This window comes from Pelobates fuscus, chromosome 2 (genome assembly GCF_036172605.1).
Source record: "Pelobates fuscus isolate aPelFus1 chromosome 2, aPelFus1.pri, whole genome shotgun sequence".
NCBI classification, from domain to species: domain Eukaryota; kingdom Metazoa; phylum Chordata; class Amphibia; order Anura; family Pelobatidae; genus Pelobates; species Pelobates fuscus.
In genome coordinates this window covers 56,858,430-56,879,568 of record NC_086318.1, presented here as the reverse complement: position 1 = coordinate 56,879,568, position 21,139 = coordinate 56,858,430, and the positions used below count along the sequence as shown (strand labels likewise).

General features: G+C 43.0%; 1 protein-coding gene across 4 annotated transcripts in view; it reads left to right on the top strand.

Moving 5' to 3' along the window:
- Window positions 1–20,016, top strand: part of ASAP2 (ArfGAP with SH3 domain, ankyrin repeat and PH domain 2) — a 205,313-nt gene extending 185,297 nt beyond the window's left edge. For 2 of the 4 annotated variants that reach the window (XM_063442173.1, XM_063442172.1), the window contains exons 23-28: window positions 2,987–3,148; window positions 4,948–5,110; window positions 5,673–5,737; window positions 5,839–5,948; window positions 17,696–17,818; window positions 19,362–20,016. In XM_063442173.1, coding sequence (XP_063298243.1) covers window positions 2,987–3,148; window positions 4,948–5,110; window positions 5,673–5,737; window positions 5,839–5,948; window positions 17,696–17,818; window positions 19,362–19,436 — 698 coding nt within the window. In that variant the 3' untranslated portion in view covers window positions 19,437–20,016. The remainder of the gene's footprint in view (window positions 1–2,986; window positions 3,149–4,947; window positions 5,111–5,672; window positions 5,738–5,838; window positions 5,949–17,695; window positions 17,819–19,361) is intronic. The other 2 variants (XM_063442175.1, XM_063442174.1) reach the window with 1 other exon arrangement.
- Window positions 20,017–21,139: the final 1,123 nt, after the last annotated feature.

Below are 21,139 nucleotides of genomic sequence, written 5' to 3'. Positions count from 1 at the left end.
CCCCCGCTATAATTCTCTATATACGAATTACCCGTCTATAACACACCCCAGTAACATCGTCTTTTACAAATAGCGGTTACAGTACGGTTAGCATAGGTCAAAGCACAAGTTAAGGTCACAATACAATTATTAGTGGTTATGGTGTTAAACATGCAATGGACGACAATGATTAGTACTTATATACAGTGTCAGTAAATATACAGGGTTATGGTACCGTGCACTATAATACAGCAACACACTATTAACACTCTCGCTAGACGGCTGAGCTCGCGCTATCTAACAAGATATACACTTTACTAAACAATCGTTAACACATTTACAATTCCCAACTAAACTATTGGCCAGTACCTTGAATGGACTACCTAAAAACAATCTACATACGTTTTTGGTTAGCCACACTGCCCAATCACCACATATATAGCGAGCTAGAGGACCGAATTTACACAGACGCCTCTTAGTCGCACTATCAAAAGTCTAGTGGGTTCCAAATTTACACGCCTTCCCACTTAGCCCAGATAGGATGAGATCTAGCAAACCGAATTTACACAGACGCCGCTTAGTCTCCCGGTCCCTCCGACCTAGCGAACAAAATATACACCCTAGAACGCTAGTCTAGACAAGACACCGGTGTCCGGCTAGGGCTATTTACACCAGAGCCCCGCCTGACTAACAAAATCAAACGGTCTGACTAAAGAGCGTTCGATCGAGCGGTGCGCCTTCGCTCCTTCCCTCCGACAGAGGGGGCAGATACACAGATTCAAAACCCCTTTGGGCCTACCGCACAATCGGTATACCCCTAGTGGGTCCTGCCGTCTAAAACAGCAGTTGTCTTACCTCCTCGTTCCTGAACCTGAGTTCACACTCATCGACGGGGACACCCCAGCACTTCTCACGTAGAGGCCGATGATCTCCTGGACAACAGACCAGTGGCGCCGAGACGAAGGGAGGTCCACGCAGAAGTTCAGGGGTGCAGCCGTAGAGAACGTGGGCAAAGATAGACCGTCTCACGCCTCTGCCTCTCAGCTGCCGTTGAACGATGAGCTTCCCGGCCAATGCACCAAATGATACCGGAGAAACTGACGGAAGCGAAGCACAGAGAGATGGACACAGGTTTCTTCAGGAAGGAAGAGATTCTTTATTGGATCACCGATCGGGACTCAGAGGGACTAATGTCACCAAAATACAGCAAGTTCTGAGCCCCGGACAATAGTGCAGGCTCCTTATATAGGCACATAACTCCTCCCATATTAAGCTCCACCCGCACATTCTCTTAACCAATCAACACAAATAAGAATTAACTTCCTGTTTGACCGCATGGCTTGTCCAGCACAATGGAGGAGGGGGAATACAACATCCTGTATTCTTGCACATGCTCCGTACACTACTGATCGTATCTTGCCTCGTGCAACCAACTGATCGATACGTCAGCATATGCACGTACACATGCCACGTGGTAATCTCGGCCTACTAAATTTATTTTTACCGAGATTCCACCACAAAACTGATTCACTATTTTTATTATCACATTAGTGCTGGACAAGGAGTGGTAACAAGGGGCCCATGGACTCCTGAACCACCTCTATAAGGCTATGAGAGTTGGACATTTATGGCAAAGTTACTGGCCCTCCCTTTCTTGGTCTAAACACCAGGCTTGAGGAGGGTAACACTTACTTCAACAAATGGAGAGTAGAGGGATAAACAGAACTTACTATTTGTCTCTCTGTACCTTTCTAATCAGTGGGTAGCAAACTTATGGTCTCTTCTTACTAACTGCTGGTAAAATGTGCACGGACTACAATGTCTTACATCCCGCTTTTTCTGAACTGGCCTTTGCTTCCATTAATCCATTTCAAACTTCCTCATTTGAGTGAATCATTTGGTGTGTTTTTTTGGTATTTAATGTTTGAGGTTACAGACACAATTCCCATGTATCCCACTCAATATTGATCCCTGCAAACCAGTTTACTGCAAATCTATTGATGCAGACAGCCGGAGTCTTCGTGATTTAATGCAAAATGTGTATCATCTCCAACACCCTGACATTTTATTCTCTGTCAATAGAGGTCACTCACTGTAACCTGTAATAACACTTTTATAGTGACATGCCATAAAACCGGCCATGTTTAATTTCGGTAATAGAGGACCTGTCATGTTGTCAGACTGCAGCTTCAAAATGATCAGTGTCTGAGATCAGGAGATTATATGTTATGGACAGTTTTGCCTTGTGCCTTGATTACATCCCTGCTGCTTGCAGATATATGGTAGTAGATATTTAATAAATGAAAGTTCATATTATCCCAGAACATAGGAAGACTTCATTCCTTCACACCTGTACAGTCTGTCTCTGTATTATTTATAAAAGCTTAAAAAAGGAACGTCTGGGGTTTATTCAATAAAAGCTAACTGTAGTAAATTGAAAAACAGATTTTGAAACATGAGCGTTTTAGCCAGATTTTCCAATCCAGTTTTGTTGCTGTTGACTGTACAGTGTGTTAAATCTCAAAATGCTTAATGCATTGTATGAAAAGTGTAGGACTTATAGGGACATGCAAGGCAGCACAGAATGTGATATTTCGGTTTTAGGCAGGTAAAATAATCAGGAATTGCAGTGAGACAAGTCTATCGCTGAGAACAGCTCTTATGATGCCTATGTCTGGGTGAGTATATCTGTATGTAAGTAGGTGTTCTAGGTTTAAGAATGACGTCTGGCATGTCACCTCTGTTTATTTCACATTAATATGCAGGAAATACACAGGTTATGTATGTTTCCAAGCCAGACCAGGGACATGGATCATGAGTGTGTGTGAATGGACATATAAAGTTTAAGCTTCTGCATTCCTTTGTGAATATCCAATACAGCTGTAACATACCTTGCCATTATGTGTTCCTTTTAAATGTAATTCAAATATAGAATGAGTGCATTCTCTGTCAGGAATCACACCTGGAACTATTTTCTCTCTTTCTTCCTCCTCTTTGTCCATTCTAGTCCATTCGACTATTTTTGGCAGTAGTATACACTCCTCCACTACCCCAGCTTGGAAAGTTAATACAGCTGGACATGAATTTGGCAGCAGACAGAGGTCCTCATCTGATCCGCCAGCTATTCAGCCGCCCGTGCCACCAATACGTATAACTTCCTCCGCCACAAGTATGTTTCTTTTTGTTCCGGGGCATGCACTTAACAGCGCACACTACTCTAGAGATGTGACTGTGTATGATCTCGGCGTGCATGTCATCATGTGATCGCGGCACACTGATTTGTCATTTTTACTTTTTAAAATCAAGCTGGTTTGTTGATCCCTTTTCAAATATTTTTACTATACATTATTCTTTATATGAAACATGCTGGTAGGGGAACTTTATTGAGTAAATCTGCTAACAATCCTATTTAAATCCACTGCGATGGTGCTACCCTGGAGCAGTAAACCCTATTGTGATTATAACCCTGCAGGGTTCTATGAGTTTGCTGTGACAATCAAATAATATCGACCATTAGACTCGTGCTAATTTTATTATAACTCTCACGAAATCACTTGGTTTATTCACCAACCTTTGCGTTGCCAGTTAAATTGACTTATTCCAAGATTGATAAAATGGGAAGCATTGAGTTTGGTAATAATATCTAAACCACAACAAGTATCTTATCTACAAACTTGGAAAGATCTTTGTGTATACTTCTGGTAAAACATTGTGCAGTTCTTTATCTATCTAATGTCTGCATGGCATGCTTGGTGGGGACCATCTATCTAATGTCTGCATGGCATGCTTGGTGGGGACCATCTATCTAATGTCTGCATGGCATGCTTGGTGGGGACCATCTATCTAATGTCTGTAAGGCATGCTTGGTGGGGACCATCTATCTAATGTCTGCATGGCATGCTTGGTGGGGACCATCTATCTAATGTCTGCATGGCATGCTTGGTGGGGACCATCTATCTAATGTCTGCATGGCATGCTTGGTGGGGACCATCTATCTAATGTCTGCATGGCATGCTTGGTGGGGACCATCTATCTAATGTCTGCATGGCATGCTTGGTGGGGACCATCTATCTAATGTCTGCATGGCATGCTTGGTGGGGACCATCTATCTAATGTCTGCATGGCATGCTTAGTGGGGACCATCTATCTAATGTCTGCATGACTTGCTTGATGGGGACCATCTACCTAATGTCTGCATGACATGCTTGGTGGGGCCCATCTATCTAATGTCTGCATGGCTTGCTTGGTGGGGACCCATCTATCTAATGTCTGCATGACATGCTTGGTGGGGACCATCTATCTAATGTCTGCATGACATGCTTGGTGGGGACCATCTATCTAATGTCTGTAAGGCATGCTTGGTGGGGACCATCTATCTAATGTCTGCAAGGCATGCTTGGTGGGGACCATCTATCTAATGTCTGCATGGCATGCTTGGTGGGGACCATCTATCTAATGTCTGCATGGCATGCTTGGTGGGGACCATCTATCTAATGTCTGCATGGCATGCTTGGTGGGGACCATCTATCTAATGTCTGCATGGCATGCTTGGTGGGGACCATCTATCTAATGTCTGCATGGCATGCTTGGTGGGGACCATCTATCTAATGTCTGCATGGCATGCTTGGTGGGGACCAATGACTAAGTGTAGTAAGTTGTTAAATGTGTGTGTTCTTGTTAATATATATGTTCTATATATTTTTAAATATGAAAAAGATCTAATATATTATTTGCAAAATAGAAACTGTGAAATGTGCTTGCAGATCCTATTCAATTATCTCGTCCTTGTTGGGTTGGTGAATAAAAATAAGCTGTGTTACAGTGTATTTGTTATGAATGGTTAGTACATGTTTATCCCAGTTATTGTTGCCATTCTGCATTGTTCTGTGCAGCCTCATGTTGTATGTGTTTATTACTATAAATAAAGAACACCAGTCTCAACAGGAACTTTATATGGTGTCATTTCAGATCCTCCTCCGCCTCCAGTTGCAAAGACTGCCAGCGTCATAGAAGCATTAAACCAGCACTCTAAACAGAGCTCTGCGCCTCCAATACCCCAGAACAAGCCCGTTCCTCCCCCAGTCCCACCACAACCCACCAACCGCTTGATACCAAAAAAGCATGTGCCTGCGTAAGGATTCTGGTTGATTTGTGCTTTTATCTAGCCTGGAAATATTGATGTATTTGAGTAGAAATAGCTATTTAATAATATCAGTGTGATTCCTTTGCTTATGATGTGAGTTGGTGATAAATTTAAAAGAGAGTTTATTGCCTGTATTCACATATTGCCCATTTGCTGCACAGGAACATGTCCGTAACATGTCCATGTCTCCTATGTAGGAGAACATTATGTAATACAATCTCCCTGTTTCAAAACATAAAATAGGGTTTTACTGATTATTTGAATTCTGAAATAAGTAGATCAGTCTTCCATGTTTTTTTTTTATTTGCAATAAACTATACCTGCAAGTAAAAAAAAAAAAATGTAATTGCTATAAAATCGAGGTGCTCCCTTGCATGTCACAGATATTCGCAAATTGATATATTTTTTTTGTCCATAATAAAAGGTCATCAAACGTTAACTCTCGTCAACAAGCAGCATGGCTGACAACCTGCACAGATGTCCATTTCTTTACAAACGGACTGCAAGAATTTGTCATTTGTCACTGAAATGTATCTGTTTTCCTTAACAGGATAGAAAAACCTCCCGCAATGACAAAGGCTCCACCTGTAGGTCCAGCAGCAACACAACCTCCAGGTTAGTGGGTCACTTTGTCCCTCTAATGTTTTCAAGGTCACACACCAGGAAGTGAGACTCAAGGTAATCATATATTATGTTTATTTCCATCCCTATGGTAGTCACAACAGCTGAGCCATCACCAGACCCTGCACCTCTCAAGCCAGGACCTAAAGGCAGCAGCACAGCTCCTACACAAGCTCCTGCACCCATGCCTCGGAGATCACAGCTGGTGCGTAAATATGTTCTATCCCTAAGGAATGATTATGGCTTATGCTGTCAAAACAATGTGTTCTTAAACAATCCTATTCTATAACGACATGACCCAGTCAGTAATTGTTCTCAAGGCTGTATTGAGCATCCATATCTAAATGAGTAAGACATTTCATGCTGCCATTACCAAATTGTGATTATATAAAAGTGCGAGATCTGGTCCCTAAGGGATTTAAGCAGCACTGTCACTGTGTCACTGTGTATTTTTCCTACGCCTGACATTCTCTGGCACAAAGAGGAGCTTAAAGTCAGCTCCATTTCCTATGTCAGAGGAAATATTCCCATAATACTCCCTTTCTTTACCATTCGCCATTACCGAACTTGTAGACAAGGGCGCCGGCGAAAAGTCCGAATTTCGTCCTAACCAAATGTCTACAGTTTGTCCATTCTTGTTTGGATAAAATCTGGTCATTATGTTCTGTTCAGAATTTCATTTGGAAGAATGAGATTCCTTGCTGTGGCAGCATCGTGCAGCCATTTTGATACCGGAGAAACTGACGGAAGCCAAGCACAGAGAGATGGACACAGGTTTCTTCAGGAAGGAAGAGATTCTTTATTGGATCACCGATCGGGACTCAGAGGGACTAGCGTCACCAAAATACAGCAAAGTCTGAGTACTGAATACATAGAGTACATTCCTTATATAGCACTGTAGCTCCTCCCACAATTAACTACACCCACACATACCCTTAACCTATTTAATAAATAGAGTCTAAACTCATCCATCCGGTCTAACCACGTGGCTCATCTGATACAAAGGAGAGGGACGCGTAATTCCAGTTCTTACATTCCTGCACCTGGTCAGTACAGTGATAACAGTATCTTAGCTACGTGTAATTAACTAACTGATACTACAAACACATATACATACATATGCCTTGTGGCAATCTTAGCCTGCTAAACTTGTATTTTACTGGAATTACATCACATTCCCCCCTTTGATGCCTCTGATATTTCACAATTACTTGAGGCATCACTTAACCTTGGTTTGCATATACCTCAGGTTACCATGAACCAGACCAGACTTATCTTATGATGTGAATCTTTTAACACTCATCTTCCTGCATTGGTTCTCCTTGATCTAGAGCCTTATACTTATATATCGCCATTATCTGTGCAGCAGCCTTCCTCTCTGCTATACTTCCTATCAGGCTTTGCACAGACCTAACTACTAAGGGTATAAGACACGGTAGGAGTAGACACAACAGTAAAATCAGTAGGACTCCACCTACCACTGCCTTAAGCCCTCCAAACCACTCATACCAGCTACCAAACCAACTACTTGGATTGTACCCTTTCCATACCTGAGTAGGCACATGCACTAGTTTAACCATATGGCTAGTAAGCTCAGCTATTGCTTGCCCTTCGTCATCTATTTGAAGACAGCAATTGCTCAGGTTAAACTTCCCACATACACCTCCCTCTACTGCCAAAAGGTAATCCAAGGCTAATCTATTTTGGTACACTGCTGTCCTCATCCTGGTATTATGCTTCGCTAGAAGATTGAGTGCTTGTGAGGTCTCATTAGTAATAATCTCAACCACCGCCTGTAATCTTATAATACGGTTGAGCATATAAATTGGGGTTCTATAACCAAAGGTACCATCTTCTGCCCACGTGGCTGGCCCATAATAATCTATGATACGCTGGGGAGGCCATTCATTATCTTCCCAGGTGCCTATCTCTAAGGGTCCCCTTTTCTTCCTATGATTCACATCATACACTTTAACACCTAAAGTCTCACCTGTTTCAATCGGTAACAAGAAGAAGGATGGTTTGAGCATACCCAACACACATGCCCCTTCCCAGTCCTGTGGCAACTCCGAATAGGCTTTCTTACCACAGATCCAGTACAAATTTGCTGGGGCTCTCCAGGTAGATGTGATGGATAAATCAAACCACACATCCTTTAAACTGGCATATCTAGCAAACGGGTTAGATGGTTCTGAGACATTTGAAGCCGACCACCAAGTTGTATTTTTAGTATCATCATCATAAGCTTTTTGCCCTAGACAAGTTAATTCTCCTACAGAAGTATTATACATTATTCCTTTCCTTGCTATGCAAACATAACCTATGATGGAGGTCTTTAATCTCCACTCAGATTTACCTCTAACACTCAAATGATAATCGGCTTGTGTAGATATTAGTTGGTCAACTGCCTCAGAACCGGACATTACCTCCTTTGCTTCCCAAGGCCATTGGTCTCCCATGTTAGTACCTCCACACACATAGCAGTTGGTAACATTAAGACTACCGGCAATACTTTCAGCTAGGTCAATGAACAGGTTTTTAGCGTTATGGGGGATCTTATTATCTATACTCATCTCTTCATAAAAGGAATGGTATACTTGATGAGTCTGGGAGGATACCGTATCAGTCTCTATTCCTATAAACAATAATGTCCCAGGATCTAAACCCGTCCCGTATATCTGAAACCCAAATAAATTTCCATACTTATCTAGGAACTTGTCGGGGTTATTAATAAGTATATGGACTGGGTTGCATTCCATAGACTTACAATAAGGGCTAGTCGGCAACTTAGTCACTATCATGTCTTTATCTACTGTCTGTCCCCAAGTCGCCCACCCCACACAAGACCAATATGGACAAAAGTTATAGTCTTTATTTGGGCATCTAGGACTCACATATTTATTTTTACTACTGGGACAAATATATTTATCATTAGACCCATACGTCCTCTCCCATCTAAGATCCCCACATACATTCCACGGTTTTCTACCACTTGATATCGCCTTACATGCATCAAATAGCAGAACACCCGAAGAATGTACGGATTCTAACACCGTCTTATTAATTAGGGTCCCCTGAGGATCTCCATTCCTGAGAGTCAACCAAATTGTACGAGGTTGATACTCTGGACTGAAGCACTTAGGTTCTCCTACTCCTAAATGGCACACACTATAGTCTATATTTAGGTATCTACATCTTGATACCTCTCCTTTACATTCGTATTGTGAATGCCAAATTAGGGTTTGGGAAATATGGTTACCTGTTCTCGTAGTCTTAATGCATACCTCACAGCTAGGAGTGTCGGTACCTCTACCTTCCTGAATATAAAAACACATATAAATAAACACAATCAAAAGCACATCTTTCGCCGTCATCCTCAGTCTTCGTCCGTGCGATGGAACCTCAGCTTCCAGGATGTGAGGGCTGCAGGGAATGGAGTTCTGCTCGTCTTCACAGGTGTCCCTTCGAGACTTTCCTGGCTTATACACTATGTGTTGGTAAGCGGACAGGCTTTATTATGGCCTTCTCACTCACACCTGTAACAATAAAATTTGTAATCCACAATAATTCCTCGTTACTCCGACTGAGTAGTGCGTTTCAACCGGATCTTGCAGGGATTCTCTGGATCTGCTGTAATTTGCCAAGAATCGACTGCTGCTGGTTTAACCCTGGAGTGATGTATCCACGGAGTTACTTCGGCTACTTTTATCGCTGTAGGGGTAGACAAAAGAACAACATAAGGACCTCTCCACTTGGGCCCTAACGGTACATTATTCCACTCTTTAATCCACACTTGGTCTCCTGGATGATAACTATGAACAGGGGGATAAATATTCACAGGTAATCTATCTTGTACCCATTTCTGTACCTCCTCCATAGTCTTACCCAACTCTACAACCTGCTGCCGGGTAATTCCTTCTCCCAACTGACTCAAGTCCCCCCTTAAGTTACCAAGTACGGGAGGTGGTCGCCCATACATGATTTCAAAAGGAGAGAGGCCCATCCTTCTGGTAGGGGTACTGCGGATTCGCAATAAAGCTATGGGTAAGAGAACGTTCCACTTAAGTTGGGTTTCCTGACACATTTTAGCCAACTGGTTCTTTATAGTTCTATTCATTCTCTCTACCTTACCAGAACTCTGGGGTCTATATGCAGTATGAAGCCTCCACTTTATACCAAGCATATGAGTCAGTTGTTGTAGGCACTGATGAACAAAAGCTGGACCATTGTCCGATCCTATAGAACAGGGTAGTCCATATCGGGGTATTATTTCTCGTAGCAGGAATCTTACAACTTCTCCTGCTTTCTCTGTACGAGTAGGACATGCTTCTACCCAGCCTGAATAGGTGCACACAATTACCAACAGGTAACGATGTCCACCCGATTTAGGCATTACTGTAAAGTCTATTTGTAGATCGGACATGGGGAGTCCCCCCATAAACTGGACTCCTGGTGGCTTTACTGGTCCTTGTCTTGCATTATTCTTAGCACACGTTACACATCTGCGTACAATGGCCTGAGTCAAGTTGGACAATCTTGGTATGTAGAAATGTTTCCTGAGAGATTCTTCAGTACTGTCTCTCCCAGAATGTGTCCCGTTGTGATAATTTTGGACAATTTCTACCGCTAGTGATGCTGGTATGACTATTCTTCCATCTTCTAGCTGATACCACTTGTTCTCCAAATACTTTCCCGGTTCAGTCTTTAACCACTCCTCTTCTTGAGCTGTATAAACTGGAGTCCATTGGGACAGTGGAGTTGGTATAAGAGCAGCTATATGCCCCACATACTCCTGTCTTCCTGATTCAGCAGCACGCTTAGCTGCACTATCTGCCATCCGATTTCCCTTGGTTACATCACCATCTCCTCTCAGATGCGCTCGACAATGTATGATACCGACTTCTTTCGGCTCCCACACTGCTTCCAATAGTTGTAGGATTTCAGCTGCGTACTTGATTTCTTTGCCTTCTGAATTCAGTAGTCCTCTTTCTTTATACAAAGCTCCGTGGGCATGAGTGGTTAAAAACGCATACTTAGAGTCCGTATAGATATTTACTCTTAAACCTTCAGCCAATTGTAACGCTCGTGTTAGTGCTATTAATTCTGCCTTTTGTGCTGATGTTCCTTTCGCCAGTGGCCGAGCTTCTATCACCTTGTCTATTGTTGTCACTGCATATCCTGCATAGCGGATCCCTTCTTTCACATAACTACTGCCGTCGGTGTAATATTGAACATCGGGGTTCTGGATGGGAAAATCACGAAGATCTGGTCTACTTGAAAATACTTCATCCATTACTTCCAAACAATCATGTTGACTTTCAGTAGGTTGCGGCAAAAGGGTAGCTGGATTTAAGGTGTTTACAGTCTCTAAATGCACTCTTGGGTTTTCACACAACATTGCTTGATACTTGGTCATACGGCTGTTACTAAACCAATGATTTCCTTTGTAATCCAACAACGTCTGTACTGCATGTGGGACTCGTACATAAAGTTCTTGACCCAGAGTGAGTTTATCGGCTTCAGCTACTAGCAGGGCGGCTGCAGCTACGGCTCTTAGACAAGGTGGAAGTCCGCTGGCCACTGCATCCAGTTGCTTAGACATGTAGGCAACAGGTCTTTGCCATGATCCCAAGTACTGTGTCAATACTCCCACAGCCATTCTTCTTTGCTCGTGTACATATAAGTAGAATGGTCGTGTGTGATCAGGTAGACCTAATGCTGGGGCACTCATCAAAGCCTTCTTCACATCTTCAAATGCCGTTTGCTGTTCTTGGGTCCATAAGAAGGGGTCGTGCTCTGTACCTTTGATGGCTGCGTACAGAGGTTTTGCCAGTATCGCATAGCTGGGAATCCATATCCTACAGAAGCCTGCTGCCCCCAAGAATTCTCGCACTTGTCTTCTATTCTTGGGTATTGGTATTTGGCAGACAGCTTCTTTTCTCTCTGGCCCCATAATCCTTTGACCTTCAGAGATATGGAATCCCAGATACTTGACAGTTGGCAAACACAACTGAGCCTTCTTCCTGGACACCTTGTATCCTGCCTTCCAGAGAATATGTAGTAGATCGTGCGTTGCTTGCTGACATTTTTCTTTTGTAACTGCTGCTATCAACAAGTCATCTACATATTGTAACAATACACATTCTCCTGGGATAGACTCGAAATCCAGTAGATCTTGACTTAGAGCTGAACCAAATAGGGTAGGTGAATTTTTAAACCCTTGGGGCAGTCTTGTCCAAGTCATTTGGCGTTTTGAGCCCGTTACAGCGTTCTCCCATTGGAAAGCGAAAATACATTGGCTTTCTGCGGCAATTCGGAGGCAAAAGAAGGCATCTTTGAGATCTAAGACTGTGAAGTAAGTAGCCCCGCCCGGAATTAAAGCAAGCAGGTTATATGGATTGGGTACAACTGGATGTATGCTAACAACCGCATCATTGACTGCTCTTAAGTCCTGTACAGGTCGATACTCATCTGTACCGGGCTTTTGAACAGGCAGCAATGGGGTGTTCCAGGGGGAAGTACAGAATTTTAGGATACCATACCGTATGAACTTATCCAGATAGGATTGCATGTTCTTCTTAGCCTTCTGCGGAATGTGATATTGTCTTAGGCTCACTGGATAAACCCCATGTTTCAGTTCAATTTTTATTGGTGGAATATTGCGGGCCAGTCCTGGTGGGTTGTTCTCTGCCCAAACTCCTGGTATGTTAAACAATGTCTCATCACTCCTAGGGTTTTGGCTAGTCAACACTGTATAAAGTCGCCACTCTTCTTCCTTTGGTACGGATAAAGTCATAATACCTGAAGGTCCATTAAACTTTAAGGATGTTGTTCCATTTGGTAGGAACGTAATCTGCGCTTGTAATTTTGATAGCATATCACGTCCCAGCAATTGGACTGGACATTCAGGCATATAAAGGAATTGGTGTTTTACTACGTGGCCTCCCAATGTACAGAGTCGACTTTTAAGAACCGGTTTTTCAGCACTTCTTCCAGTTGCTCCTATCACAGTAATAGTCCTTCCAGATGGAGGAGCAACTAGATTAGTCACCACTGAATGTTCAGCACCAGTGTCGATCATGAACGCACTCCTTTTCCCCCCTATTGATACATCGACCATAGGCTCCGCTCGACCAAGGGGGATGGAGCCCGGTCGGTATCAATAGTCCTCCATGACAGTGTCAGCCAATCCTACAAAGTCCCTACCTTCTCTATCGCGGGACCTTTGCGCTGCTGGCTTGCGCTTAATATCTCCGTATGCTTGGCTGACAAAGGCGGAGTTAACCATTCGGGAATTGTCTGCGTCTTCCGGATTAAAGGGGGTATACAAGCGGTATGCCTCCAATAATCGGTCATAAAAGACACTGGGCGCTTCATCGCTTTTCTGGATCACCTCAACTGTCTTCGACATGTTAATGGCTTTCTTTCCTCCGGCTTTCATGCCAGCAATTATAGCGTCTCTATAGGCTCTGAGTTGAACCATATCAGCACCATTTACGTTCCAATCGGGATCGGTGTTGGGATAGTGTGTCGCGGCCCATGCTGCTGGATTGGCTTGGTTCAAAGCACGGGCTCTATCCTCTAATGCTTTAATGGCTGCTTGATTTATTCTTGTCCTTTCCTCATTGTTAAATAAAGTCATTAGTAACTGCTGGCAATCAGCCCATGTCGGATTATGCGTCTGTACTATTGAGGTGAACAGATCAGTCATAGCTTGTGGTTTCTCAGTATACGAGGAATTATGGGTCTTCCAGTTTAAAAGATCGGTTGTGGTAAATGGGACATATACGAAGACTGGGTCAGCGTGTGCCATTTGACCTGCGGCATCGATATAAGCTGACCCGGGATTCAGACGAAGAGGCATCTGATAGTGCTTTAATTGTTGGGCACCAGTCAACTGTCGGGTTTGGATGGGGCTACGTAGAGAGGCGTCAGTCATGGGTTCCGGTCGGGGAGAGATAGGGTATGGGGATGTGGGAGGTCGGTTTTGGGAAAAGGTCGTAAATAAAACACTTCGAGCCGAGCTAGATGAAGCTTGACCGGAAGTCTGAAGTGGCGCCAAATCAGGATATTCGTTTCTAATGGGGGTGGATTCTGGTTCCGGAAGGGGAGATTTAGTACGAGGGGGGGTGGATCCTGTACTGGAGGAGGAAGCGGAAGTGGATGAGGGTAATGAGGGGAGGGGTGCAGGACTTCCTGCGTTTGCATCACTTCTTCTTAACGGAAAGTAAGGGGGCGGCAAAGGGATCTCGGACTCAGGGGGCGTGTCCAAAATGGGCCTAACACCAGTCCTAGTGGACGAGCAAGTCCTAGCTACCATGAGGCGACACTGCTCCTCGTGGCATGTCTGGAGCCATTTTGGCGAGTCATTTACGGCCTGTCTCCAACAGTCAATATAAGGAAACTGGCCGTAAAGTTCAGGCCTACCCGATACAGCCACGTGTAAGCGCTGTACCAGAGTTGGATCCAAACTGCCACGTGGCGGCCATGCCGCAACCAAAGTAGGCCACTCCCTAGTACACAAAGTGACCAAACGTACAGGAGACATCTTTACCCCAAAATCACAAACTTTGAATCCCTTTTTAAAATTCTTAACCATACATCCTAAGGGATCCGGAATCGTTGACTGCGACGCACCCATACTTAACAATGGAACGTCGTCGACAACGAATACTATACACGCGTACTATTCAACAGTCACACCCGTTTCCTCTGGCAACAGCACCACGTGGTACGGTTACCAAGTGAAACGTACACAATAACAATAAACACTCAGGGAATTCCCGTACACACACAGCTGTTACACCAGTCACTATATAATCAATATTATGCCCTTTGGCGTAACTATACAGTCACCCACGCTATAATTCTCTATATACGAATTACCCGTCTATAACACACCCCAGTAACATCGTCTTTTACAAATAGCGGTTACAGTACGGTTAGCATAGGTCAAAGCACAAGTTAAGGTCACAATACAATTATTAGTGGTTATGGTGTTAAACATGCAATGGACGACAATGATTAGTACTTATTATATAATGTCAGTAAATATACAGGGTTATGGTACCGTGCACTATAATACAGCAACACACTATTAACACTCTCGCTAGACGGCTGAGCTCGCGCTATCTAACAAGATATACACTTTACTAAAACAATCGTTAACACATTTACAATTCCCAACTAAACTATTGGCCAGTACCTTGAATGGACTACCTAAAACTATATACACCCGTTTTGGTTAGCCACACTGCCCAATCACCACATATATAGCGAGCTAGAGAACCGAATTTACACAGGCGCCTCTTAGTCGCACTATCAAAAGTCTAGTGGGTTCCAAATTTACACGCCTTCCCACTTAGCCCAGATAGGATGAGAACTAGCGAACCGAATTTACACAGGCGCCGCTTAGTCTCCCGGTCCCTCCGACCTAGCGAACGTAATATACACCCTAGAACGCTAGTCTAGACAAGACACCGGTGTCCGGCTAGGGCTATTTACACCAGGACCCCGCCTGACTAACCAAATCAAACGGTCTGACTAAAGAGCGTTCGATCGAGCGGTGCGCCTTCGCTCCTTCCCTCCGACAGAGGGGGCAGATACACTGATTCAAAACCCCTTTGGGCCTACCGCACAATCGGTATACCCCTAGTGGGTCCTGCTGTCTAAAACAGCAGTTGTCTTACCTCCTCGTTCCTGAACCTGAGTTCACACTCATCGACGGGGACACCCCAGCACTTCTCACGTAGAGGCCGATGATCTCCTGGACAACAGACCAGTGGCGCCGAGACGAAGGGAGGTCCACGCAGAAGTTCAGGGGTGCAGCCGTAGAGAACGTGGGCAAAGATAGACCGTCTCACGCCTCTGCCTCTCAGCTACCGTTGAACGATGAGCTTCCCGGCCAATGCACCAAATGATACCGGAGAAACTGACGGAAGCCAAGCACAGAGAGATGGACACAGGTTTCTTCAGGAAGGAAGAGATTCTTTATTGGATCACCGATCGGGACTCAGAGGGACTAGCGTCACCAAAATACAGCAAAGTCTGAGTACTGAATACATAGAGTACATTCCTTATATAGCACTGTAGCTCCTCCCACAATTAACTACACCCACACATACCCTTAACCTATTTAATAAATAGAGTCTAAACTCATCCATCCGGTCTAACCACGTGGCTCATCTGATACAAAGGAGAGGGACGCGTAATTCCAGTTCTTACATTCCTGCACCTGGTCAGTACAGTGATAACAGTATCTTAGCTACGTGTAATTAACTAACTGATACTACAAACACATATACATACATATGCCTTGTGGCAATCTTAGCCTGCTAAACTTGTATTTTACTGGAATTACATCACAATTTAGTAGATAGCTCCCTAATTCACAAAATTGGTCTTTCAGACAATTTTGCTAATCCTAAGTAACAAATATTTATTATTAGTAAATAAGTAAAAATCTCCATTCTTCTGCCACCTCACTTGGTAGGTTACCTATGAAAAACATAAACAGTGGGGGACATAGGGTACCCCCTAGCCTCCACCTGAGCCTACAAGGCTCAAGATTTACCTGTCCGAGCACTCTGATTGGTGGTCTTGGGGACCCCTAGTAATTCGCCCCAGCCTGTCACAAATGGGTGGGGGCTAGGTGGACAATAGGTCCCCCTTATTGTCATTTAGGGCCCCCAACCACCGCTAATGGGTGGGGTTGGGAGGGGGCAACAACAGGTCCCCCCATATGACTTAGGACCCCACCCACTGCTGATGGGTGGGGAGGGGCTGGGGGAGACAATAGGTTCCCCCCCTTTATCACTTAGTACCCCCACCTACTGCTAATGGGTTACTAGGTCCCCTGTTTAGTTTAATAGTGCCCACTCACGGGAAACGGATGGGGGCTAGGTGTACACACTATGTACCCCCCTTTTTATTTAATAGGTGCCCCACCATGGGGGAACTGGCTGCTCACTGTTTAGTAGACATACCCCTAATCGTAACATAGTGAGTAGGGAAAGGAGATAGATGTTTATCTCCATTATGACCCCCATAGAGTGAAGGTAATAGGAGGGGGAGTTTTTTTCCATATTGCAAGGATGGAGCCACGAGTCAGTAGCTCCCTCCTTGTAATAAACTAAACGAATAAATGAAGACAGAATTTAAATGTGGTGTTCTTTGTAATTTCTATTCGGTCATTTGTCTTTCTGACTAATGACTAAATAGCCAAAATTCCCATCCGAATTTCTGATAATAGCGAATGCCTAAGTGTACAACTGGGCATGCGCGAGAATTTCACAGTGCGAACTAGTGTGGGCACATGACATGTCCCGCAGGACCCTTTTCTGGCAACATTAAGATGCCGGCGCACATGACCTAGATCCAGACAAGAAATAAAGAGGTAATAAAAGGTGATATGGGGGACCTAGAAGCATTTGGGGGGCGACTAGGGGGACAATCAAATTTCCCTAGTAGAAAAAGATAACAAAGTTGTGTGATCTGTCTCTAAGTGGAGCCACTTTAAAACGAAACCAACATACTTAATAGAAATACCATTTTAAAGGGTTTTCTTTGTGTTCTCGGTATTTTATATTGAACCTGCACCGTGCAGTTTCCAGAACTCTCTTCCCATCCATAAGTATTTTATTAATGTCAAGCAGTCTCTCTTGATAATACTTAGCAAATTAGTGCAGTTTTGGATGTGTTCCCAGACAAGCTTCTAAAGTTTGATAGCTTCTCCAGTTGGTTCTATTCTGCATGTGAAATAGAATGATTTTTTTTTTTTTTTTTTTGCTTTAAATCTATTAAATAATTCACTGCGGTAACACTTGGCTCTTGTTAAGACAGATGAATAAAAATTTTTTTTTTTTTTCTGAAAATCAATAAAGCATGCTAAGAATCACTAATGCATTTTGAACTTGGGATATATATTCATTCAGCATCTCGTTTGTCTTCTAGGCAAAAGTGAAGCCAAAGCGGGTGAAGGCGATATATAATTGCTCGGCTGACAATCCAGATGAGTTAACATTTTTAGAGGGAGAGATCATAGTGGTGGATGGAGAAGAAGACCAGGAGTGGTGGGTAAGTAACTCACAGATATTTACTTTCTATATTAAAGGGGAACTCCAGGAACCAATATAAGAACTTGCTAATTAGTTGATTAATGTTTGCCTATTTTTTTTTTTCTTTAAAGTTTTATTAATTTTTTCATTTAAAAAAATAATTTGTTCATTCAGTCTATCCCTTTCTCCCTCTAATTTATTTTATCATATGTCTTCTTCCCGCAACCCAACATAAAACATGTGCATAATTTTGCTGCAAATTGCTGTCAAAAGACAAATGCACAAAAACCAGATGGACTGCAATTTATATGGCCCTACACTAATACGTTGTTTTATCATTTTCCTTAATTATACTAATTGTGGCTGTGTCTGCTGGATAATGTAAAGTCCATTGCAGACCAGGCCACAATGTGTTTCTATAAATTAAGCTATTTCTAGTCCACTTCTTTTATTCTTCACAGATGGCTTTATCTTGTTGTTTTATGAATGGAGCTAGGTCATCTCTAGGCTCTGCAACGTTAAGTAGACAGCTTTAGAAGACAGAACCCCCAGCACACACTTACTTTTACTTACTTTTAAATATTTGAGTAATGATCCGTGAACAAGATCCTTTCCTACTGCATTGACACCACAAATATGTCATTTAACTGAGTGCCACACACCTCTCTGCTGTTATAAGTAGAAAGCTAATCTGTAAATCACAAACACCTGGTATATTCTTTTTAGAAGGTGGAATGTTTATTTTCGTTCACTTTTCAGAAAGTGAGGCACCCTCTCAGCCAATGAGCTGGCCCTGCAGGGCTGACCCATCTTTCTTTCAGCCCCAAGCTCTCTTGGAGGCTGAAAGAAAGATGGGAGTGGTGACTGGCAGACCCCAAACTGTGACTAAACGGTTTGACTACTTACATTGGGGAGGAGCCAGGGCAGTCTTGGCATCACAGCTGCAGCATGGTGGAGTGGTTATGATTATTGGGGTGCTCCTATAATGGAAATGCAAGATGATGTGTCATGCGCTTCAAGCTGCCACTAACATAAAATAACTTTTACTTCTGACCAGGGCCGGCCTTAGGCCATTAGGCGCCCTGTGCGAAAAAGTCTTCACATTTTTTTTAATAGACCCGGGTGGAGAATAATGAAATCCTCCACCTGGATACCTGTTTTAGCTCCCCTGACACCGGGCATGTGCGAGCTGTGCCGGCCACTTGGTGCCCCCTGGTCCATGGCATCCTGTGCCGCCGCATAGCTCGCACACCCCTAAGGCCGGCCCTGCTTCTGACAAGTGGCTCTGTAATGTAAAATTCACCAATCACAATGCAGAACAAACTATAAAACAATCCAAATATCTTCAGTGGCAATGTGAGCTTAAAAAAAGAATAGTAAGTGTGTTTTAATTACAACCCAATACTTGAAGGCCATGTAACCCTCCAGCTTAAATATTCTGTAATAGGTAAAGGGTGTTCTTTACGACATGACACTGATGAAAACTCTGTAGCAGTCTACAATAGTTACTGGCAATAGTTATAGAAAAGACTAATAACAGCTGAATTCCTTGAATTTTACAGATTGGGCATATTGAGAGTGAGCCGACACGAAGAGGAGCATTTCCCGTGTCGTTTGTGCACTTTTTTACAGAATAACCACTAGCAAACCTCCCTCCATCATTCTCTCCACGGGACCTCTAGCCAAACAGAAGACCTCTGCAGAGATGTAATGGTAACGGGATCCGCAAACCACCAAATCGATGCCACAAATGTCAGTGAATCTACATTGTAGCTACAACCACTCCTTTTTCTACCAATGGGAAAGAAAGACATAAGACTCATAATGTTTTATTAGGACAACTGTATAACTTGTATATTTATTTTTCTTCAAAGGAAGATTCTTACCAATCGGATGTAGATATTCATGTTGAACACTAGAGATCTTTCCAGCCTTCTAATACACCAAGGATTTTTGTACCACGCTGGCTTTATATGACCAATGGTTTATTAATGGTGTCCTATTCTATGTTAGCTGGAGACAGGGGTACATTGCAGGGCAATGTACTGCTCGCTCTCCCTCAGTTTAGCGGGGTCTATTACCTTTTGGGACATACTATTGTTTGTTTGTTTGTTTGTTTGTTTTCTGGTTAGTAAATTAACGCTACATTTTTATATAGAGCTAATCATTCCAATCTTTTGTGATCTTCTAATAAATAACCAGATGAATGGAAATAAAGCTGTGTGTCTTGACTCACCTTTAGTTTGTACAGTGAAATTGAGAGACTGCGAGGCCTCCTGGGATTGACATAAGAGGATGGACAGTTGTCCATTTGCACTTTAATATTCAGAAGTCTGAATAGACTACAATAGGCAAGTCTCTCATATAGCAGGCCTTTGCTGCCGGTTACAAGTACCATGCTAAAATGGTCATGGACTAAATGCAGGAACTTATTGACTGCTCATAATACAATTATACATTTATCATAGATCGAATCTATGACTTGGGGAATATAACTAGATATGGTAAATGGGTTCCAGAAGTATCTCCAATTCTTATTGTTCTAATGTGACATAGACAAAACAGATTGCCCTCTAGTCTTCCTGTTAGCCCTAGATTAATTTGTTCTTCATGATCGCATTATGCAAGTTTTCCCTTACCGGCCCAGTGTTGCACGCTACAAGGTAGCACAAGATCTATGCCGTGTCTGGTGGGTCAGACCACCAACCCTGATGACCTCACATCATGGTTGATACTCTCACCTGTGTAGGTATCTTGTATTTATTTCCAGCAGATATTATACAAAACAGAAGATCACATTCTACTCTATTTCCAATAAATGGTCTTGCCTTTGAAGTGTTATTACAGTAAATTGCATTTATTGGAGATTCACATTCAGCCTGGGTGTTTATTATGGGCATTTCTCTCTCCAACAGTATCTGTGAGATTTTTTTTTTGACGATCCTTATTGGAGTCTTCGGTTTATATTTTATTGGGTATTGTGACCTTTATTGATTTGGAGTTTTGCCATAAAGTTTCCTGGCTAGTGACTCGTGATATACCATAAAATCAGCATTTTATTAGATCAGTATCCCGCAGGCTCGGAAAGACACATTCCCAATTTTGTCACTTTTTAGGTAAGACAGATATGTTGTAGTCATGCCAAGACAATCATTTCACATTCAGTTTGCTTCATGGCCAGCTGCTGAATATTGAAAGGGAATACATAAGAGAGTGAAAACTCATTCTGTGTATGGAGCGGATTCCTCGTGTGGAAAATGAAGTCTGTACAAAACCTGGTGGGTTTTCACACCACTCTATCAATGATTATTGCAGTTCCGACTAAGGTGAAGGTCACTTG